Genomic DNA, 24868 nt, shown 5'->3' on the forward strand with positions numbered 1-24868 from the left:
TCTCTCTGTCTTACTCACTAAGAGCGAGAGTACCCACACATAACCATATACTCCCACGCACGCACTCGTTCATTCAGTGCTTGAAGTGGGCGTGGCCTATGATTATAACTCCTCCTCCACTACGCCTCACTGTCGGCTTGCGCCGGACTGTGCGCGAGCGCCTCTCATTCCCGCTGAAGCGATAGCAGCGATTCGCGACGTTCGCGCGCAGCACCGGGACCTCGTTCGCGCTCGCGACTCCTTTTGAAGTCTGGCACATCAAAGGACTCTAAAGGGAGAATGAACACGTGAAGTAGAATTGATCCAAACACAAAAGGAAAGAAAAAAAAAAAAAAAAACATGTCGCGCGCCTCTCTGTCTTCAGCGCTGTGGAATGATGCAGGTGCGCGGGCGCGGATGCGGGCACATTCGGCTGGCGTGCGCTGCTGCTTGTGCTGCTCGACGCGTAGTTCGTATTCGTTTTGCTTTTTTTTCTAAAGATCCGCAGATCGCAGGATTCTGAGAAAAGGTTCAGGGATGTCGCGTGCCTCTCCTCCACCGCCGCTGCTGAACGGGACCAGCGAGCGCGCGCCTGAAGCGGACAACGGCGAGGACTCAGCGGAGTGGCGCGCGCTGCTGCTGCTGGGCGCATGGCTCACGGCAGGCGCCGTTGTGTGCGCGAGTGGCGTGTACTCCCTGGCGTCGGTGCCGCGCATGCGCACGCGCTCGCCGCTGTGTCTGATCGTCGCGTGCTTGTCCGTGGACGACCTGATTGGCGTGGTGCCGCTGGCGCTCGCCGCTGTGCTGCAATGGAAGCGCGTGGACGGGGAAGGAGACGCGGCCGTGTGCACGTGGACCGGCCTCCTGTACATCTTCCACGGGCTCGCGAGCAACATGAAGGCGTGCCTCATCGCCGCGTACACGCTTTACGCCAGCAGACGGAGAGCACGGGAAGCACATGGTGCGCGAGGAGGAGTGGTGTGCGCGCTCGTCGCCGTATGGGCAGTGAGCTTGGCCGTGAGCGCGCTCCCTTTATGCGGACTGGGCCGCTTCTCTCGCGCTTCTGTGGGCTGCCTGCCGACACGCGACGGTTTCTACGCGCCGATACTCGTGGCGCTGTATTCAGCGTGCGCTTGCGGCTTGGTCGCGTGCTCCGCGCCCCTCGCGCACCAGCTTCTCTGCTCGGCGGACGCGCTAGCGCGGCGGGAAGAAGAGAGTGAAGTATGCGGGGCTGCGAGTGCTGAGGCGCCGCTCTGTGAGAGTCTCAACACCAGCTACTGCGAACCTGACTCTGGAGGTGTGGGCTCAGAGTGTGGGGCGCAGACGTGCCCCTGCTCCAACACCCCGGGGGTCCGCCACTGTCCGGTGGTCTTCGCGCAGAAACGCTTCTCCATGATCCTTGCCATGATACGGATCGTCCTGTGGATGCCAATGATGGTGAGAAGGGACCATTGTCCTAATGCCATATCCTAATTCCATTTAAGGTGGTCTTTAAGGTTCCACACTGCAACCCTTATGTCTCTTGTGCTCACACACCCACACATACACACACATTCTACCATCACTGTAAAGCAATGTAAACGTAATGGGTAACGGTGGAGCAGCTTCACGTGCGCCAGCAATCATTAATCAAACATTTGGCCATGGGGCATCGACTTGGTCCAAATTCACTATACACTGGACAGCCATTACAATAAATTGACTCTTTCTTTCTACACTCAGTGTCCATTTTATCAGCTCCTCTGACCATACAGGAGAACTTCGTAGTTCTACAGTTACAGAATGTAGTCCATACTTTGTTAGGCCAATTTCTCAGTAATTTCACAGGCCATCACAGAGCAGGAATGATTTGAGTGGTGGATCATTCACTGCGCTGCAGTGACATTGTCGTTGTGGTGGTGTTTAAGGGCAGAAACATACTTCACACAAGGATGCAAATGCCAACGCTCTGCAAATGTACAACCCTGTTATACAAACTTATGCTCTTATGTTACTGTAGCAGTTAAAACCTGCAGTACTCGTTGGAGCAATAGAGGATAAATCATAGCATCTATAAACAGGATAGGGTTAAACATGACTACAGTAAAGGAATGGAGTTTACTTGTTTCATGGGTGGGAAAAAAAGATAAGACTCAGTAGAAGTTGGGGTGTGTGGCATCTGAATTGCTCTTGGGTATATTTCTATGAGTAACATTTGTGAATAACTACAAAGAGCTTGTCTGCCAAACAGTTCACTAGACAACTTGACTCTCACTGTAGTGCCCCTTGCAACGACGCTCAGAATGCAGCTCACGGTGTGTGTAGCTCAAAGTGTGTGTTCACGACCTTCTATGAAGTATGTTTTGTTCTTGTATGACTGGATCAGACACAGCAGTACTGTTCAAGTTTTTTTAAAATACTGCGTCCACTCACTGTCCAATCTGTTTCAGTGCGTTCACATGAGCAGGAGTCGCTATTTGTTGCCAAGATTCAGCAACAGAATAACAATGCAAGTGAATTATGACATGGTGATGGAACATTTTCAACGTTTGGATCTATCAAATCCCTCAGCCCACAGATGCAGTGGTAAGAATTCCTCAGCTTCTGGTCTCCAAATTTTTAGCTCCTATATTTTTGCTTCTTTTCTCTGTGGTTTTAAACATGGGGCAGAAGCTCCTAACAAATGGTTTTACTTTCCTGTTTTATATGATGAACTTTTGCGTATATACAGGGACAATCTGAAGACAAATAAGCATGGAATAAACTAGCAGATACTGTTTTTTGTTTTTGTTTTTCTGGCTCTTGGACTTGGAATATACACTTGCGCGACAATGTGAGTGCCCACATGTACACCTGGACCCAGCTGGCTGAATATTTTTGTTCGGTGGACAATTCTCAGTTCATCAGTGACATTGAAGGGTTTAAAAACTCCAGCACCACTGCTGTGTCTGATCCACTCATACCAGCACAACGCAAAGTAACTCACCACCACCACTGAGTGTAGAAAAAAAGAGTAAATTTAATGTAATGGCTGACCAGTGTATAGTGAATTTGGACCAAGTCAATTCCCCATATCCAAATGTTTGATTAGTGATTGCTGGCTCATGTGAAGCTGCTCCATAGTTACCCATTACTTTGACATTGCTTTACAGTGATGACAAAATGTGTGTGTATATGTGGGTTTGTAAGCACAAGAGACATAAGGGTTGCAGTGTGGACCCTTAAAGACCACCTTAAATGGAATTAGGATATGGCATTAGGATTGTGGTCCCTAAACAAAGTGCTCCTGTATGGTCAGTGGAGCTCATTAAATGGACCATGAGTGTAGAAATATGAAGCCCTGCAGGATGTAATGATATGTATATGATATAAAAACAGAACCTATATAAACATCTATATAAACAGGGTGAGTCAAATGTCACAGGACACCCTTTTATCTGAATAACCCAGCAAGTAATGGGTGAGGGGCCTATCTTTAAGGCTATGTCTGGAACATGGCCGCCATCTTGAAAAACACCATATTGAATTAAAGTCATGTAGCATATCAAAATAAAAAAAGCTGTTGTGTAACCTTTGACTCACGCTGTATACTGATACTAACTGTACTTTGTACATGATTGTAATGTATTAATATTCAAAAGTGATCTGCAATTTGAAATTGTAGCTACCAGACACTTTGCTTTTTGTTTACAGGATGTGTTTGTAGTCGCATTTGTTTCAACCCAAGATCACCACATGAGCACTACCTCTATATTCTACCTCTACATTCTTTGTGGTTACCCCTGTAGGTACAGATCCTGGTAGGCCATGCCATCCAGTTGCACAGTGCGTCCCTGGAGACGCTCTGTTTTTTCCTGACCTTGCTCTCAGCAGCTGTCACGCCGGTGTTTGTCCTCTCTGAGCGCTGGATCCACCTTCCTTGTGGCTGCTTCATCAACTGCCGCAGGAGCTCCTCTTCCATCTCTTCCACCAGTGAGCATTTCCATAGATTACTTTGTGACCTTTCATCAAATATTCCAGAATGGATTTGAATTACCGATTTTGAGCTTGATCAGAACTAATGGTTGTATCTGTTGGGAAACCAAAGGAGTTGGACAATTTCTCTATGGATTTGATGGCATTCAGCCATATGGATTTTATTACGGTCAGTTAGTGGTTTTGGATGATTAGTCCTGGATCACAAAACCCCACCCCAACTCATTACTCGATTTCCACTGCTTCACTGCCCAGTCGTTTAAGGCTTTATGCTACTTTAGCCAACACTTGAGCTCATGTGCAGTTTTTCCAGACAGTCTGCATTTATTATTATGATTTTATGCTTATATGGATGTTATCTGAGCTATGTGTTTCATTGAACATCTGCATTCACATTGGGTGCACATTGAAGTAGCTGGGTGTAGGCTACATTTACATTAGCATCGTTAATCAGTTCCAAATGTTTTGATTGCAAATAGAAGCATGAAATCTAATCTGACGGGTCACATTTATGTTGCATGCTCAAAAAAATGTTTTTTTTCTGCCCTAATGTGACTCAAATCTGATCTTTTCATGGCTGTGTGGACTTGTCAAATCCGACTGTGTTGTGGTCCTAGATTACATATATGTATACATATCCTATTCATGGGCAAGCAACCTCAATGTAAACTGTCAGATGAGATTTCATGTGCTGTGTTGTTGGTGTTGGCTGAGGCAAAAGCTCTAAACCTATAAGCATATGCCTAGAGCTTTTGCCTCAGCCAACACCAACTGCACGGCACAACAACAATGGAGGAGAGACTTGAGCTGCATCCCAGTTATCTCCCAAATACTTCCTATGTAGTGCCCTTCCCAGATCATAACTTAAAACATGGAACTAGTTTGATGAGTTTGAATCACTTAAGTCTGGTAATGTAAAAGTAGCCAAAGTAACTAATATGTTCACACAACCCTAAAAAAAAATCAGATTTATGTCACTTCAGACTGGTAATGTAAATTTAGTTACAGACAATATTGTGAGCCAGTTGTACCTCTCATGAAAGATCTAGATTTTAAACAACAAACCCGAGCAGTTAGATTACACCAGTACTCAACAAACACATATCTATTTATATCCATCTTATTAATAATGCAGCAGATCTGTGGGACTGGTTTTCAATTGGATCCTTGAAACAATATATTCATTATTTATAAACACAGTCTGTGGGTTATAAGTGTACAGTAGACATGAAATTAAATAGGAGGCACTGGAGCAGCTGCACAGAAACCTGAAGTCAATACTTTCAAGTCCATGTAAGTGTTAGAGTGGTATAACTCCCCCCAAAATTGGTTTTTGGAGCAGTAGAACTGTGCTTTAGAGTAATGGATTTCCGTCCATTAGCTTTAGCATTAGGTGTATGTGATCCCAATCATCCAACATAAGTAACATAATTTACATAATTATGTGAATGCCACTAAACCCTCACTGCAATGTTCCTATACCTAACCTAAAGCCTTTAGAGCCTTCAGAGCTACTGCAGAAAGATCCATCCATCCATTATCTGTAACCGCTTATCCAATATAGGGTCGCGGGGGGTCCAGAGCCTACCTGGAATCATCGGGCGCAAGGCAGGAATACACCCTGGAGAGGACGCCAGTCCTTCACAGGGCAACACAGACACACACACATTCACTCACACACACAGACACTTTTGAGTTGCCAATCCACCTACCAACGTGTGTTTTTGGACTGTGGGAGGAAACCGGAGTATGCGGACACGGGGAGAACACACCAACTCCTCACAGACAGTCACCCGGAGCGGGAATCGAACCCACAACCTCTAGGCCCTGGAGCTGTGTGACTGCGACACTACCTGCTGCAGAAAGATATAAATATATATTCAAATATTTTGGAATATATATGTTTTACAACTGAGAACACACAATGATTTTTGTGGCATGAAATAGCCAGGACTGTAATCAGGTTGTAAAGAAGGTAATAGCCAATGACAGAGCCAGGATAAAAGAAATAATAGAGAAAGAGACAAGCTTGTGGAATGCTGGCAAACGCACCAATGCCTTTATGATTTATAGGCCTCAACTTCAAGGCACTGACTGTTTCATTCCAGCTGCCAGTTCACTAGAGAACACTGCAGATCTCGCTGCAGGATATTTAGAGGATGATGTTTTCTCAACCACTTTATCCACTGTTTTGGTTTTTGACATCTCATGCTCATCACAAAAGCCTGTTGTCGGTGCATGTGAAAGCTCAAAGCGTGGCGTTTGGCAGCAGCTTTGTGTCATGTGATAGTGGGATTGCACTGATATCCTTAAGACTCAGCACTAAGCCTTATTATGTAGGAAATGGCACGACAACGTGTGAGTGATGCCCTCTTTGTTAGGGAATCATCTGTATGTCAATAAGCAGAGAATTTGGATGGGAGTCTCAAGAGGGCAACATTTTGTGCAGTAAACTTAGACATTAATGCTTCCCAACAGAGACAGCCTAGTCATGTTACATAATAAAGCAGGTATGCAATACAATCAGGGATCTAAACCCCAAGCTTCAGCATACACTAATGGTGCTTTTTGTACTCAACCAGACTTGTACTCGTTCTTTGGTACCTGGTTCCTTTTCCATTACAACGGATCCACTGCAAAATGTAGACGGTCATGTAGCAAATCACTGTCTCTAATTGGAACCACAACAACGGCGGCAGTAAGGTTAAGCATTGTATACTCATCCTATATTCACGTGTTGTTGTTGTTTTTGGAACTAAACATAGCTTGGCAAGCAATGAGTTCAGACAGATCAGCAGAGTTTTTCATTCTTTGTTGCACTTTCCCCCTCTCACTAAAGGGTTGCATCAGCCCACCAACTCAAGGAATGTTCAAGCCACAAGACCACTAATTTTATGAGCTGCCATTATGTAGCTTGGAATGGAGCTTGGAAATTTTACAAATGATTAGTTTGTGTTGGATGTCTGCATTTTGTGGTGATTGACAACTTTCTCTTCCAAGTCAGTGCTCTGCAAAATGTACATGTCATGGTTTAAAGCCAGTTTATGCTTCCCTTTGCTGTAGCCTGACATGCATCACCCCAGAAATGTAACTTATTGGTATGCTGATTGGTCTAGTTGAACCGAGGAAGTTGGTTTCCTCAGACAATGTTTTTTTATTACTGGAATTCTGTGAAGCTGCTTTGTGACAACATCAGTCATACAAAGCAATATACAAATAAATTTGATTTTATTTATTTGATTTGAATAAAAATGCAGAACAATAAAAAAAAACACTCATTACAAGGATAATGAACACAAGGGAAAAGGTGCTGGCTTTATATTTATTGCTTTCTTGGCACCACGTTTAAACATACTTTACAGTGCACTTTACAGATTTATAAAACTATACAACTACACCACTATATGGTGTACTACAGAGAATAGAGGAAGATGTATGAGATTCAGCCCTGGTGTTGGGCAGCGCAGACACCAACACATGTGTAAATACTTACAATGGCATAGGGCACTTGCGGCACTTATGGCATGGGCTCTGTATCATGTCAACACAGAAGCATACATCTGCCTTTAGTCCCTATGAGTGAGCAAGAATTACCCGGTTCCAGGTACCAAGTAACAAATTTACCTACTAAAAAAAGAGGGGGGGCTGAGTCGAGTACCCTGTAGTGGAAATGTGCCATAATTGTGAAACGTAAAGTGTTACATCCGTAAATCTACATGTAAAGCCATGATCTCCATTTTTGCAGCCCACAAACGGAGGTTCGAATTCAACCTCTCCTTCCAGCAAGGCTATGGCATCTACAAGATACCTCACGTCAAGTCTCCATCTGTGGAGAAGCCATCCTACAACAGCCTATACAACTGCGACTTCTCAGAGAGCAGGATTGCAGTGTTGGACAGCGGTCAGATCGCCAGCCTGGCTGCCAGGGAGCTCAGGAGTCCTGATGAGGCAGAGAACTGCTCCCTCCATAGCGAGCTCCTGTTGGATGCTGCGTCCAGCGAGGTGCAGATGGAAGGCCTGCCCCAGCTGAGTTCTGGAGAACGGGACGGTTTTGGAAGCATCTCTCCTCCGGTCTCAGCCTGTGATGGAGAGGATTTGAACCTAGACACTTCCTCCGTGTTTGACGGGCCTGAGAGGAGGCTTTCTCACGAGGAGTGCCGCAAGATTGAGCTGACTGACTGGGAGTGGTGCAGGAGCAAATCAGAGAGGACACCACGACAGGTAGTGACCCATGTTTTAGATTATGCTACGGTGTTACATAGCATCTAGTCTAGCAACAGCCTTTGCTTATGGCCAGTGAATTGATTTGCACTTTAGTGAGCAGTAACTTTATTGAATGTAACCTAGCATTTTCAAACCTAACTCAGCAGCTTATGATTATGTCAAGTAAAAGGACAGGTCAGTGTATTGCACAGGACCTCAAATCTATTAGCTATGACAGTCATAGGTCAGTGGTTCCCAATCAGGAAACAGTCAAGGCACCCCATGGCAGGATTCCAAAGCGTTGTACATTTCCACACCTACGTTTGGGGAATAAAATCAAGAAAACAAGCTTTATGACCTTTTCTTGCTTCAGGATTTGGTGGTTATGCTCTATGTTATTATGTAAAACCAGCCCAATTATAACTTTCATTCATTCATCCACTGTAACCACTTCATCCTGTTCAGGGTCTTGGTGGGTCTGAAAGCCCTTGTAGAATCACTGGGCATAAGGCAAGAACACACCCTGGACACACTGACACCTGTGGGCAATTTCACACACTTACCCAGACACTCACATTCACACCCATGGGAAATTCCAAACCCTCACTCAGTCACTCACAATTGTGGACAGTTGCTCACATTTAGTTGATCACTCACACACTTACAGCTGTGGACACCTGTAAACAGTTTCACATACTCACTCAGTCCCTCTTAAACTGCTACAATCAGATCAAGCTATCTTGGACCCTGGGCTTCTAATAAGTTATTGCTCAATATGATCAATGTTTTGACATATGTGCAGTAAAAAACCTATGACAGTTACTGGTATCACACAGACTTATCCAGTTGCTTGGAAGCCCTGAGGGAAGCATGACGTCATTATCAGTCCCCTGTTGTTCAGTCAGCGTGAGAGGGAAATGATATGCAAGCTTAGTCTTGCTCCAGTACATACATTTATTCAAACACACACACACACATTTTTAAAACATGTTCCTGTCTGCATTGTAGTAGTATAAACCTGTAACACTTGGTCAGTATTGTGGATGCCATCTTCTAATGGTTTTCTAATCGGATGTTTTATATTTTATATCATATAATAAATGTGGGCAGTGCGATCTTTTGCTGCATCCCATGTCAGTTGTGAGAGCTGGGAATGACACAGGAACTCTGTATTAACATTCAGAAAACTCTATGGCATAGGTTTCCATATTTAGCTTGTTCCGGTTTAGCATTGTAAGCAATAGCAGTTGATTAAAGCATTTTACAATATTTAAGCATATAACACCATGGAAACTCATCCACATATAGCAGTTGTTCAGTACTATGACTGATTTACAAATAGACTGAGTCACAAATAGACTGAAGTGCTAATAAACTGTAATACTACTGATTTTAAAAACTGTTGGTGTGCAGGCCTGGATTATGAACTCAGGGTTGGTGAAGCTCCCCCAGCTTTCCAAATGAGGCAGTTCTAGTTGAAACTTTAACTTGGAAGTCAGAAAATCTGACCTGAGAGTTCAAATGGAACACAGCATTAGGATCATGTGACTTTTCTAGTTTATATTTATGGTCAGTAATTCATTCATTTAATTTTACCACTTGTCCAGTTCAATGTGGCAGTGGGTCTGGAGCCTACCTGGAATCATTGGGCACAAAGCAGGAACGCACCCTGGAGGGGTCCTTAACAGGGCGACACACACACACACACACAGATTCACTCACACACTCACACCTACGGACACTTTTGAGTATCCAATCCACCTACCCACGTGTGTTTTTGGACCATGGAAGGAATCCGGAACAAACACGAGGAGAACACTCCAATTTCCTCACAAACAATCACCCAGAGTGGGAATTATAAAATTAAAAAAATATATAAAAATATATAAAAAATTATAAAATAGGTCCCTGGAGCTGTGTGACTGCGACACCCATAGTCAGTCACATGCAATTATATTTACCCTACTGTTTGAGACATTTAGAGTAGGAGTCCTTGAATTCTGGTGGGTGTTAGCAAATTGATTTTGGATGCATGGATTTAGCTCATGAGGGTCAGGATTACTGAGGTCAGCAATGAATTGATCTGGCCAGTGCATGAGTATAAAGCTATGGGTTAGTCCAATATAATCTCTCTTTCACTCTTTCTTTAGGCATGCTTTCTGCTCAAATGCACTTTGATGTTTCACATGCACACACACACATATTCAGACAGGCATTAACACACACACACCCACCTACACACTCCTTCATTCACCCCTACATTCACAAATGCAAACACATACATATTGATTCACTGTATGTACAGACACATGTCAAAAAGCATTAGTCACCAGCAGATCAGGTATGCGTCATTGCAGCCTTTCACCAAAGCATCATGGGAAATGGCAGAAGCTTCACACCTCTACTGCAGCCTCTGGGCATGGCCAATTCCTTTCCTTCATCCCAAACCAAATGAATAGATTAAAGCAGGGGGAGGGGAGGATGCAGCTGAGTGTCACATCCATAACTCCCACTCTCCCTGTGGCATGCTGGTGTGGTGTTTATGCTGTGTTTCATTTATGTCGTACGTCGGATGTCGGAGCTGGGAATAACGTGACACCAAAGCTGATTACATTCTAGTTAACACTCGGATAACCCTATGCCCTAGTATTTAGTTATTAGCTTATTCCCGGTTAGCATTGTTAGCAATTCCTGTTGATAACAGGGCACTGTGATATTTTACACATCCAAGCACCATGGAAACACATCCACATACACACAGTGCTTTGTGTAACACTGATCTAATGTGACATAAATTAATAAACATGCTAATATATTATTTGCCACTACATATTTTACTCACTGTTTCTGTGTGGCCAGACATATTCACTTCTGACTCGGGGTTGGTGAGGCTCTCCCGACTTTCCAAATAGGAAATCTGACTTGTGGGTGCATACCAGTTGTAACTTCCTATTTGGAATTTAGAAATTTCAGCATCTGTCTTCATGGGTCTGACTTCTCAAGATTTGCTCCAAGGTCCACACTTGCAGCTTGTGCTTTTACATTAAATTTGCATAAAGTGCAACTTACATTATATGGAGAATTAAATTACTTTGCAGTCCATGAATGAACCTGTTTATGCTCCACTGAAGAAATCCCTATTCAGAGGGATTCGTTTTATATGGGAACCTGGGGTAATGTCATTTATCTACAAGACATCAGTAATGTTTATGCTGGATTTGCACGGGATAAGAAATAGTGGTGAAAATAACAGAGATGGGAGGGGCTACTCCATTCATGTACTGCCGTCACACATTGTGGATCATACACAGCAGGGCTACTGGAGTTTTTAGTCTGTCACAACTGTTCTGAGATCAGCCCTCCCATCAAAAGCATATAGCCCTAAATGACTTTATCTTCTAGTCCTTCATAACAGAGAACAGGTGAGAATGTGGCAAAAAAACGTAATCCATTCTTCATACAGTTATTATAACTGATATTATAAACCATTTATTGGTAATGACACACATTCATAACGTGTATGGAGTCTACTAATATGAACAAAACATAACTACAATTCTTTTTGTGGATTTTAGCATTATGCATTGTTCAGCCGCTGAGCTTTTACTTTACATTTAATTACAAAAGTCCTCCTTCAGTTCCTCTGTTCTTAGGAAAACCCGCAGTATTACCCCATATTTCAATTCGGGCGGGATTAATATAACCAGGGTTTTTACTGCTCGTTTTACAGTAGGTAAAAGGCTCCAGAATCTTTCCTGATATGGGAGTTCACACTCCGGAAAAAATGACTGAAATTGTCTATTTGGACGGGATTAAAACTACTGAGATACTCAAGTAATTATTACCTGATACTTTACCCCCACGTCCACAAGTACAACTAATCCAGTTTGAATAGGGCTTAAGTCTCTCACATGGTGGCAAGCATATTTAAAACAGGTTTAGTAATATTTTAAATCTGAATTGAAAGCAACTGTTTTTTCTTTACATTTTCATCAGCTCCTTCCTTTAAACAACTGATGTAAAGTGCCCATGAATGTGAGTAAGGCGCTATATAAATTAAACTTACTATTTTTAAAGAGTGTCTGGTACTTGCCATAGTTGTCTGTACTTCATTAGGGAAAATGATTGATTGCTCCTTAAACCATATTCACAAATGAATGCAACAAATCTAAGCCACCGGGGAGTGTGTCTCGGCTCCAGCCCCAGTGTACCCCAGTCTACCAGTCTATCCACCCTTCCTCCTGCCTCTGATTAATGTCTCTAATCAAACCTGCTGCAGTACCCTGTCTCCTCGCGCTAAATTTTGATTTGATTAAAGCCCACTCCCTCTGTCCCTAAACTCTTAAATGAGTAAGTGGAAGAGCTGCAGACAGAACTGCCTAGCACTGTGCTATAAATGGAGCCTGAGATGAACATTTTAAGGCCTTCTAAAGCACTTCTTAATGATGGACTTGATTAATCTGTCCTTCATGCAAGTGCATTACCATCACACTGAAAGAAGATCCTAGCCGGTGAAAACACTTAAAACGTGGGCAAAATCTAATTTGGTCATTTTAAATTCCACCCACTTGCTAGGTCTCCCCCTCCCCCAGTCATGTGATGTTACCAAATGGTGAAAGCTAGCATCTTCTTCTTCAAAGACAACTGAAACTGTTTTTAGACTACCACCAGCAAAACTTCATTGCAGCTCAAAACACGTGGACGAGAACATTTACTGTCCTGCTGTGGTATGTTAGCCAGCAGATGCCAGGGGCCTTGATATCACTGGTGGAAATCTCTCAAGGAGTGTAATGGTTGCAATGATGTTCTTTGGATAATTTAAGAGCTAGCCATCTAGACAACTGTCAAATTGCTTTGTACAAATTAATCAGGAAACAGACGGGTTTTATTTCTTTGGTCACCTCATGTAAAAATTATGTAGTCATTAAATGTGGATATATATGTCCAGTCCATTAAATGTAGTCATTAATAAATAAACTTTAATTTAGTGGCCCTTCCAAATATTTTGAGGAGCCATTAGCTTTATCATTACTCATGTATAATTCTATACATTTTTCATTCTTCAGTTTTCAGATAACATTTTTTTAGGAGATCCATTATTTCAGTGTGAAGATTATTGTTAGGTTTATGGTAGCTATATTGACCAGATCGCTAGCTGCTCTCTCTACACGGCTCTGGCTGCTCCACTTATCCATACTGGGTTGTGCTTCGAATTAATCGGTGCCCTATTCACTATATACTCCACTACATAGTGAGTAATGTAGGGAATAAAATGTAGGTCCATTTGGAACACACCTCATGAAAGCATGTTGGGGAGAGCCCTCCTGGAACCCACAGAGAATAAACTCTAAAGGTTCTGAAGCTACAAAAAAAAAAAGAGAGAGAGAGAGAGAGCCTTAATATGAAATTCTATGAGGAGACTCAGGTATCATAGTCCACCGTCTTGAAATCACCCAAAAAAAGGGGTGAGAATGTACAGAATACAACCTAACATTGAGTGGATGGCACTTCACAGGGACAAACCATCTGGCAAAGCTTAGTTTATACAGAACTAGAAAGATTTCTGAACATGTGCTATGTTTGCAATTTTAAACCCCAAACAAGATGGGTCTTGAAAAATGTGAGTACTGAGTCCTAGCATAAAGTGTCTAGGACATCAACGGTGCAGTTCCACTAATGACCAGAGCTTTTAGAATTAACATGACCCCCATGTTAAATTAGATTACTTTCTTATATCACTTTCTGATGGGATTTGGCTTCAAGTCAAGATGACTTCAGGAAGGAGAGATAATTATATAGAAAAGAATGGTCAAGAGTAAGTATTTGAATAATTCACACATTAGTGATTAAGTCTTTGGAGTGCAAGACTGATACTGACTGTGCCTTCCTCTTCCATTTAAAATGCAGCTTCCTCTTATCTCCCATTTAAAATTGGGTCTTCTTTCTTCTCAGTCATAGCTTTTCCCAATATCATTTGATAGAAGCATTAGTCAATGACAATAACGCCTGCTGCCTGTGGCTGTCTCCAACTGTCTCAAAACATAGTTGAGTGCCTCAACACTCACAGAGAAAATGCAATCATATAATTCTACTAATTTACCCAATCCTCCTGTGCCTTTTTGTAAATCCACTTTACCTGCAACATGGAACATATTTTCATATGATTTCAAAAATTATGCAGTGCTGCTCTTATAATAATTATAACAATAATGAAAATAATTTACTTTCATACAAAAAACATCATGTAAAGTGCTTTACAATTGAAGAATAAAGTATAAATAATAAAAGCAAATCATACAATAATAAAAAGCAACAGTAATAATGATAAAAATTGTAATAAAATAAAATAAATAACAAAAAGAGTGAAAAGATTAAAGAATAAATAACATGAATAAAACATACATAAAACATATACATGTCAATTATATTTCAATTAAGAATTTGATTTCAAATATATGTTTTTTTAATCTTTCATTTATTGTCTGTAACTGCTTATTCAGTTCAGGGCGCAAGATGGGAACAAACCCTGGAGGTCTTTCGCAGGATGACACACACTAACACATTCACTCACATATTTGGACACTTTTGAGTAGCTAATCCATCTACCAGCGTGTGTTTTTGGACAGTGGGAGTACACCGGATTACCCGGAGGAAACCCATGTGGATACGGGGAGAACACATGTTTCTACAAATGTGACCTGAGCTTGACATCCTTATTATATGAGGTAATGAGTTCCACAATGTCATAAAAGCAGAAAGAGGCCTCTCCACTCTTTAGGTAGTTTACCCTAGGGATCTGCAGAAGGCCAGAATCTGATGATCTAAGATTGGGTGTTGGAACAGTTGAAGTGTTCCAACTGACATTATGACATTACATTATAACATTATTAGTTATATTCACAGGTGCTAGGCCATTTAACATTAAAAAAATAAAAAATGTAAATATATATCTTAAAAAGACACAGGCAGCCAATGAACTTAAAATGGGGGTGATATGAGCTCTTTTTTTGTTCTTGTTGCAAAAAATAAATTGTATTTTTTTGGAAGCCCAGTAAAAAGAGCATTAAAAGTAATTAATCCTACTTGTAACAAATGCATGGACAAGTTTCTTAGCATGGCTTTGAGACAGAAAATGTCTGACTTTGTAATAATCCTCAAGTGATAGAATGCAACGTATGTGACAGTTTTATTTTTAAATAAAGAATAAAGATCAGAATCTAGGTGCCATGATCTTCTCATCACTCTCAGCACTCAAACGAGACATTTTTAAAACCAGTGTCTGTTCTTTTAAAGGCAGTGTGCGTCCCTCCATTACAGACAGAGACCGCAGTGTGGTTGCCTTTGCCGCATGTGCACACCGAGAAATTAGAAATCACAACATGAATGTACACATCCTGAAAAATCTGATTACTGAGCTAAAATCTAGCTCCCTTAAACAAATTTCTTAACGATTTCTAGACCTTACTAGGATCTCAGAAATTGGAGTATGACATTTACATGACAATTTGAACAATGATTTAACTGCACATATTTAATTGAGAATGGAATATTAAGTGAGCGTATACACACTTACTGTTAGAGGAAGGGTTTAGAATTAATTTGTGCTTTACTACACTGCACATGTTGGTTTTCTATGGATATTGGCCTACATAACTATATAAAATTATTAGTAACACAATTTAATATGTGTCGCCCTGTAAAGGACTGGCGCCCCCTCCAGGGTGTGTTCCAACCTTGTGCCCAATGATTCCGGGTAGGCTTCAGACCCACCGCGACCCTGAACACTATTTGAAAGCAACCCTTTTTTCTATTACTGAAGTAATTTTACAAGCCGGGAAGCTAGTGTATGACATATTATATTTGCCAGGTTGAACTTTATGAGTGAGCCTATAATATACATTAAGAGAAACATACATAGAATATCTCCTAGGTAGCACAAAAAAGCTAGTGTAGGTTTACATTGCAGCTAGCTAATAAATGCTAATGTTAGCTGTTAAAAGAAGTACAAGAGCATGCCATGCTAACATGGTTATACATTAGCTAGTTATTACATACATTAACAATAAAAAAAATCCTGTGAAAAAATGATTTGGTAACTCTTTAAACAGCCTGCTAATTACTGGGTAAATACAGAGTATGTACCTGTTAAGTAAGCTGTAAGGTAAAATAAGTACTGAGTATGTAAAGGGCATGAAACTAGAAATATGACATTCCACAGTGCACTGCATGAATATTCCTTCATTCATTCATTCATTCATTCATTTGTTAATACAGCAGAAAAGGAGCAGTATGTGTTTCTGTATTCTCTGTAAAATTCTCTACTCTTTGAATCCCTTTTAGTCATGAGTTATGTTGATGTTCAGACAAGTTTCTTCCATAGGAGTAGCAGCAACAGAGTGTGGACCAGAAACACAACATAAGTTAATGACCATCAGCACTGCTCTCGCTGCTGGAAGTGGCATGTGGGCCCCCACACCCCCCTGTGAATAGTCTCTGAGTAGGAGGCGAGGTCAGGACTCAGCCTGGGGCCCTGTGGTCCAGATATGCAAGGCTTTCAATGAAAGAGCCCTGGAGAGATTTTTCTCTCAAAGAGGCAGGGGTCACATCTGACCGCACTGACAGTCAAGTTTGCAAATGTATGTTGGTATATGGCATGATACTGTATTTTCAAGCTCCATCTTTTTTAACGTGGGAGCAATATTGCACAAATTGTCTGGTTTTATAGAGCATCACTGATGTAAATAGATGGCAAAAATGGATACATTTATCTCACACAGCTCCTCTCCCTGCACTGGAGAGAGTCTCACAACACTTAGAAGCTCCAAAGCACACTTCCTTTGTGCCAGAGCGATGCCTAATCAGGAGAAAACATCTACAGCTACATTATCATTTCATTCATACAATCATTAGAAAACTGTTATGTTAAAACTCCATGTTAGACACCAAAGAATTTCTCTGCTCTTTTGACCAAATCTGTATGACTAATTCCAGGGGTGTCCAAACATTTTTTCAAAGGGGGCCGAACTTTATCATAAAATATCAAAATTCTTAAGGGCCAGTCTTCCTTTCCAAGTTTGTTATTGTCAGGGATCACAGAGTGGACTGACGGAGGCAGACGCACTCGCTAAAAGACTAAAGAATGAAACAACGACAGAGGAAAATGAAACGACAACGTGGAAAACACTAACGGAGAAACTGCAGCGACAGACAGACTAGATAACATGACCGACTTGACATATTAGAAAGGAGAAATATTCGACAAACATGAGAGACACAAGGGAACTTAAATACAAGACACAGACAAGATACACCTGGACAGATAACGAGGAGGACGGACAAGGAGGCGGAACAAAGGCGGGACTAGGGCAACAACAAAGAGCCATGTGCTGAGAACGAGCACATGGTCGGGAAAACAGACATGACAGGATGAGGGCGTGACAGTTATTCATAAATTAATTATAACAGTGTATCCAAAATATGAAAAACACAAATTTACAAAACATTTTTTATTAATGTATTAATAACTTATTATTTCTGTTACTGTATTAACTACTGAATTACATTTTAGAGCATTAACTGCTGCAGGATATCAAAAGAGAGTAAAATCCAACATTTTATTGCAGATACTCCCATCTTTTTTGAAATCGCCAGTTCTCACTGTCACCATTGTGTTTTTTTGCTGGAGGATGTTTGTAGGATAATGATATATTGTGACTGTCTGCCTAAATTATTTCTGTGATTTGGCTTAAAATTGAAAGAAATTGGTTCTCCTTGTCCGAAAATGTGAAAATGATTATTCTGTGCTGCAGCAAAGCCGAGGCTGAATCCCAAATGTATCCCAAACAGACACAGTGCCATCATAAAATAACTCAGTATGCATACAAACAAGAGGCAGATAAATGGGTCAGTGATCCAAACTTATATGTCTTTCATTTTTAATCATTAATACATCGATTACATCAATAAAAAAGAAATACAATTATCAGTCGCACAGTTTGCTAAATTTAATTGCAATTAATTACATTGTTCTTTCTTAAGACGGAATCTTTTAATAATGGATATTTAAATGAAAAATAAAGAATCAATGTAGGATCAGCACAATGAAATTGTATTTATATTAGTGTCTGATGATTAACCAAAGCAATTATAACAATAAAGTTAAAATTCCTAATACTTCCTTGTATTTTTGGAGGGAGATAAAAGTGTAGTGATATTCATGACAAACTGGTGAGATTAAACCATCTTTTTTTACATTATTATGATATCCCAGTGTAGTTTAGACCCTTGGACCCAGTGATTCTGGGTAGACCCTGAACTGGCTAAGCAGTTACAGACGAATGAAGGAATGAATGAATGAATAACTTGCTGAGTAAAACTGTCAGAGAGAGCTTTTTATCGAACACAAAACTCTACAGTAGCAATGCTGTTTTTAAACTAAATAAAACCACTAATACGTCAAGAGGCTCTGTAAAAAGAAAAAGTTATGGGAGGAAGTTGTAAAAAATGATGTGCTAGATTCTTGTGAGCGTTAATGCTTTAATATGACAGCACTACAATGCCATGCATTAAATCTTATCTGTACACTTAAACATGGCATTTCAATTGGCTGTGGACAGGAATGTGGGGACAGAGTGCTGTTCTGTTGAGTGTCATATCAGACCCTATGCTTATATGTACTATTTATTTTTTGATATGTACTATCTTAGTACTATTTTCACAGATTGGACAAACATGTGGTTGACTTTTTTATGATCCTGTTTCATAACCATAGATCGGGACCAGAGGACGGAATATTCTTTACCTGTAGTTCCTTAATTCCAGAGGTCATTAGCTCGAGAATAATACCTTTAAACCCAGATGCAGTTAGCCACACAAACTCCAACTGAATTTCCAAAGAGTGACAGGGTTGATTATATGCTCCATGTAATCAAACTAAACATATAAAGTAGGGGAGGAGAATTCTCCTTCTGGAGAAGAGAATGTAATGTATTTTTAAGGAACAAAACTGGACTTTAAAACCACTCCAGTACCCTTAAAGGTACATTCACATTGCTTGTACGTTTAGTGACCAATAATATAAATCTACCGTACCTTTTGTTGTGAGAGTGTACTATATTTTCAGAGCACATTTTCACAATGTGCTGGGGACATCTCCCCAGTGTCTCCAACATGAATCACACCCATGCAAACAATAGTAGTTAAAAAGGCATGGAAGCTTGGGACATAAACAGTTAAAGAATTTTGTTTGCTCAGAAAATATTCCTGCTTTAGGAGGTTCAGTGTAGCCTGCGAGGGACTCTGAATCTGTACTTTTTCCCTACATGATGTGCATGTGCTTCAGCTGACATTTCACATGCATGACTGGGTGTGATGGAAAGCTGCAATGTGATGGTGCTGAGGGGGACCTACATTTGCAAGTATCCATCAAGCATTCCTGATGCATGCAAAGACCACCCACACTCAGGACACGGTGGGAAGTGAGCCACACACATTTCAATATAAAGCAAATAACACGCAGCCTGGGCCTTGGATGTGTCAGTTTAGAACACTTTATCATTCTGCTTACTTGGCCTAAGGAATTTATTATCTTCTCCTGCCCCAATTCCCTTACTGGTCTTCTGCTGCAGCTTCTACAATGTTCATAAGTTCAACTGTGACCATTTAGGCTTTTTGAAGCACTGAAAAAATGCCTTTAGTCATAGGAAAAAGATCTCTTAATTATCTCTGTAGTTTGTCCTTAATATCTATGAAGCTCCACCATAATATCTCTGTAGTTCCTCCTTAATATTGCTTTAGTTCCTTCTTAACTGCTATAGTTCCTAGGTAATATTGCTGTAGTTTGTCCTTAATATCTCTGCAGTTGTCATTCATATATCTGCAGTTCCTCCTTAAAATCTCTGTAGTTCCCCCTTAATATCACCATAGTTTTTCCTTATTATTTCTGCAGTTCCTCCATAATATATTTATCTCCTCCTTAATGTCTGTGCATTTCCTTCTTAATATCTCTGCTAGTCCTCTTTAATATCTCTGTAGTTCCTCCTTAATATCTCTGCAGTTCCTCCTTAATATCTCAGCTATTCCTCTTTAATATTTCGGTAGTTCCTCATAATGTCTCTGCTATACCTCATTAATATCTTTGTAGTTCCTCAATATCTCTGAAGTGCCTTCTTAATATCCCTGTAGATTCCTAGACAATACAGACATTAGACAGAAATGCAAAGGAATTTAGCTTAAATCTCCTGCTGCAAATATTTCTCCTGAGTGGAGATCTCAGTATAGTTAGTTTCACAGTAGGCTCAGACGTGCAGTCCTTCCATCTATTCTGTGTCTTAGGTCTCCAATTTCTCTAATGGTGTTTTAGTTAGTTCACTATTAAGCCTTCTGAGTCATTAAAGAGCAATGAGTGAGCAACACGGTTTTCCTCAGGGGCTTTTGGTTCCCAGTTGAGCTGTATCTGTTCAGGTACAATAATTCATATGTGAGTGAAGGAACCTGGGTTTTCAATTCATGTGTAGATTGCTTCTCTGAATTCCTCTCTTCAGACTCTGTCCCCAGGGGATGTTTTGCATCACACCTCCATCTCAGTTATTTCCTTTCAGCCTTATAGATCATAGCATGTTGTTGAATCCCATCAGAAATGCTGGGACAAGCAGCATGACAGAAACAAAAATACAATTAAATACAGAAAGCTGAGTCTTGACATTATACAGAACAGAGATTGGTTGGGAGAATTTAAGTCAAAGTAGTAGTAGTAGTTTAATTCAGTCATTATTCAAAAAAGTCCAAATGAATTCACCAATTGGAAAATTATTTAATAATAAGGTATAAATGTACTAGATTTTATTTTTTAATAATTGCTTATTATTGGTAGTATTATATAAATACAACCAAGCAAACTCCACTATTGGATTTCAGGAACTTCACCGAAGGCCTTACAATTTAGATTAACTACCAGCATAACTAAAAAGTGACCATGGTGAACAACGACTGCTGTGGATGGCACCAATTTTGTAAGAAATACTTTGCCTCTTTGCCTTAGTTATAACACAGTATTAGAAATCCAAATAATGCACCAAACAGAAATGAATTTTTATATGGCACTTTTTCCACTTCATGGTAACTGATCTAATCAGCTATACCCATTGTTTGGGACCAAGTACCTGGTTTGTTTTCTACTACCACAGATTTCCCTTTTCCCGAAATGTAGCCAGTGACACCACCCGCTGGGCCAACGTGCTACCCTTGAATCATGTATATTATACATTATTGGCAGCTCTGTGCATCAGTTCAGACAGATCAGTAGGGATTTCTCATGCTTTTTTGCACTGTCCAACTCTTCCTGGAGTCTTTTGTCAGCCACCAATCCAAGGAAGGTTTGTACCTTTTCCAAAGGCCACTGTGTAATTTTAAGAACTGCTATTGTGAGTCGGATAAAAGCACAAATGATCCCTACTGTCATTTGGAAATTTTACAAAGAGCTAGTTTGATCTTTCTAGCCAATCAGCACTCTGCAAGTCTAATACATTATGGTCTAGTCCCTGCTTGGCTTGCTTGGAACAGTGAATGTGCAGGTACTAAAAAAGTAGCTGGTTGGCGATATTAGTTGCCAAGTTTACCTAATGGAAAAGTAAGAGGAGAAACGAGTAGAGTAGAGTGGGTACCATGCAGTGGTAAAATGCCAAGAGTTTTTATATTTACAGCCCATACTCAAATCCTAGCACTAATATTAGTGATCCACCACTGGTAAAAACATAAGTCTCTTAGGAAAGCCTTTGATATAGATCCTGTATATTCCTCTCCAAAGCCTCCACATGCCACTTTCCGCTCAACTCTGCCACACAGTTAGATACGCAAATGCCCAGAATGTACTGCAATAACAAATGTGGTAAGGAAACCCTTCCATTGCACCTTTTTACTGAAATGTCACTTGAATTTCTCATTAACGAGCCACCACACGATAGAGAACCCTTAGCTAAGTCTCTGAAGTGAGTGTAAATAGATAGTTCAGACAATTAGCAGTTAGACTTCTCGTGTTCATTTGATTAGAGCCCTGCTGCTCTTGGGTCCCTTACACACACCGCTCTCATTATCTCCAGATGAGAGTCTAGCGTAACAGCTAGAAATTTATCAGCTTGCTTCCTTAAATCCGGCTGTCGTTTTTTTTTTTTTTTTTTAATTAATCGAGTGCTTTTCAATTTCTTGTTACGGTGAGGAGGTGTTTATTTATTTGTTTTTTCATTTGGTCTGTGTCCTTGACAAATAAAACAACATCCTGCGTAAAGTGTCTTTTTTAATCATTTGAAATTATGTTGTTCTTTCTTAAGAGACAGAGTGCTATGATAAACTGCTGCATGCATTAGTGAATCATAACTGTACGTCATGCATCTTTAATTAAAAGCTGCATTATTTCTTCAGGAGTGATGACATATTTGCCTTTCTGAGGCAGGTTGTGATGGTTAAATCAGGTTCATTTTTCATATTCTGTTATTGGGGAATCTGAATCTGAGACAGACTGACTCCATTAGTGGGGGTCACTTTGGGTTTTTTCTTGCTCTAAAGCTATTTACATCTAGATCAGGGGTCACCATGTCTATCCACAAAGGGCAAGTATGACCTCATTACTGTTAGAGTATTATCACTCCAGTTGAGCAGATAAAATATGTTTCCAGCAGTTTGACAGTTTATGAATTCAGCTGTTTAAATGCACCCAAATGAGCACACATCTGTTGTATAATCTTTATAGGAAAGCATAAAAAGAAAAGGTATGCTCTGGAGTAGATCTCATTAATGTTTTCAAGGTTGAATGCCATAAATTCCTCACAGAAATGTTGCAACATCTGATATCAACATTCCTAGAAAAGAAGAAGGTTTTTACTGCAGATTCCTTACAAAGGTTTGGCCAAATAACATGTAACTGAGCTGTTTTAAGACTGAAAGCAACTGATTAAACAAGTGGAATCTGTGTTACTGCTAGGTGAGCTTTAAACCCTGTCCCCACACCAGCCCTTGCAGCTGCTGTCCCTTGACATCTACTGAGGATTTTGTGTTGACTTTTGCAAATACCAGAGATGAAAAATCTCTCCTAGACCTGAGAATGAATGTGCTTTTGGGAATATGCTTATACTGGATCTTCACCAGGTGGTCATGTCAATGCAAATGAATATTATAAATCAGATCCTGATCCAGTTCAGATAATAAAACATGATTGGCTGAGCCATGTATGAAGACATTGTAAAATACACAATATGGCCTATGGCCACCTCACAACATATGGATTCCATGTTAATTCAACACTATATTAAACCCAGTCTGTTTTATTCAGGTCTGTCCAAAATATAGATTGTTCAGTAAAGCGGTTTCTACTGCTTGTGACATATCCTTCCTGCAACAACTCATTCAGTCCCCTAAGAAATAAAAAAAAGTTTATGATGTTCTACTAGTTAATTCTAGTTAATTGTGATTGTTCTTTGTAAATAAATACATCTCTGAATTGAACATGAATGTATTTTAAAATAAGTACTGTTTTTTTTAGTAAACTTAGTTACAGTTAGCTGAACATAGGATTTGAAGCAAGTCAGTATCTCAAGATAGTGTAACATTATTGCAATTTATACACATTCAGTAACAAGAAAAATAACTGAACTTTAATTGAGAATGACAAAAAGAATGATAAATTTGTTATCCATTGCAATTTTTTTAACCAAGTTTTTGATCTGTGTCAAAAAAATGTTGCCATGTATCATGACTCTCTAATTTCTACTGTTTTCTCCACAGAGATCAGCAGGTGCAGGCAGTTTGGCCATCCCCCTTTGTGCCTTCCAGGGCACAGTGTCCCTTCATGCTCCCACAGGCAAGACACTGTCCCTTTCTACCTATGAAGTCAGCAGTGATGGTCTCAAGATCTCCCCCAACAACGCCAAAAAGGTGGAAGTGTACCGCTCTAAATCTGTGGGCCATGAGCCCAGTGCTGAAGAACCCAACAATGGGGACACTGGAGGGGGTGGGGTTCCAGCACCTGGGGGTGTGGCTGACACCAATGTGAAGATCCACCTGGAGGTCCTGGAGATCTGTGATAATGAGGAGGCCATGGACAGTGTGTCAATTGTGTCCAACATCAGCCAGTCGTCGACTCATGCTCGCTCACCATCGTTGCGCTACTCACGCCGCGAAAACCGATTCGTGTCATGTGACCTAGGCGAGACAGCCTCCTACTCTCTGCTGATACCGACCAATCCAGATGCTGACAGCATCAACATCCACATTCCTGACACCGTTGAGGCCCACAGGCAGAACAGCCGGCGCCAGCGCCAGGACGCTGGAGGTTACCGGGAGGAGATCCAGCTTCTCAATGAGGTCTACAGAAGGCAGGGTGGGGACATGGGTGACTGAGACCCTCGCAAGCCATTTTCTAAGACTCTGTTCTGGACTGGAATGAGTTGGACTTTGAACATACTCTTGATTTGATTGGTAAAAGAAGAATTGCTAGGGTGTTTTAGGAGTTTTAGGGAAAGAGTGGATGAAGAGTTGAAGTGACCTGGGGAAAAGGAATGATAGAATCTAGGAGATGCAAGCTGCCAAGTTTAGGAAAGTAGGCAAAAAAATCATGTAGCTAAGTAGGCAACAAGTATATTTTTGAAATGAGAATGCTTTTGGATAGAGTTTAGGTTTAGGGTATGGCAGAGATTTAGTCATTCAAGAAACTGATGCAAGGTAAAACTCTTACCAACAGAAG

General features: G+C 40.7%; 1 protein-coding gene across 1 annotated transcript; it reads left to right on the forward strand.

The window, feature by feature from the left end:
- The first annotated feature begins 244 nt into the window (after positions 1-244).
- Positions 245-24868, forward strand: LOC136709808 (probable G-protein coupled receptor 149). The gene is made up of 4 exons (XM_066685324.1): positions 245-1416; positions 3747-3930; positions 7679-8154; positions 23911-24868. The coding sequence occupies exons 1-4, from the start codon at positions 517-519 to the stop codon at positions 24523-24525; spliced, it is 2175 nt and encodes a 724-aa protein (XP_066541421.1). The 5' UTR covers positions 245-516; the 3' UTR covers positions 24526-24868.

The sequence above is a fragment of the Hoplias malabaricus genome, chromosome 11, assembly GCF_029633855.1.
Source record: "Hoplias malabaricus isolate fHopMal1 chromosome 11, fHopMal1.hap1, whole genome shotgun sequence".
Taxonomy (NCBI): Eukaryota; Metazoa; Chordata; class Actinopteri; order Characiformes; family Erythrinidae; genus Hoplias; species Hoplias malabaricus.

Excerpts from the sequence above, each read along its gene's own strand:
- LOC136709808 (XM_066685324.1), top strand. The coding sequence starts at position 517 with ATGTCGCGTGCCTCTCCTCCACCGCCGCTGCTGAACGGGACCAGCGAG. Across the intron at positions 3,931-7,678 it reads CTCTTCCATCTCTTCCACCA|CCCACAAACGGAGGTTCGAA; the intron begins GTGAGCATTTCC and ends CCATTTTTGCAG. Across the intron at positions 8,155-23,910 it reads CAGAGAGGACACCACGACAG|AGATCAGCAGGTGCAGGCAG; the intron begins GTAGTGACCCAT and ends TTTTCTCCACAG.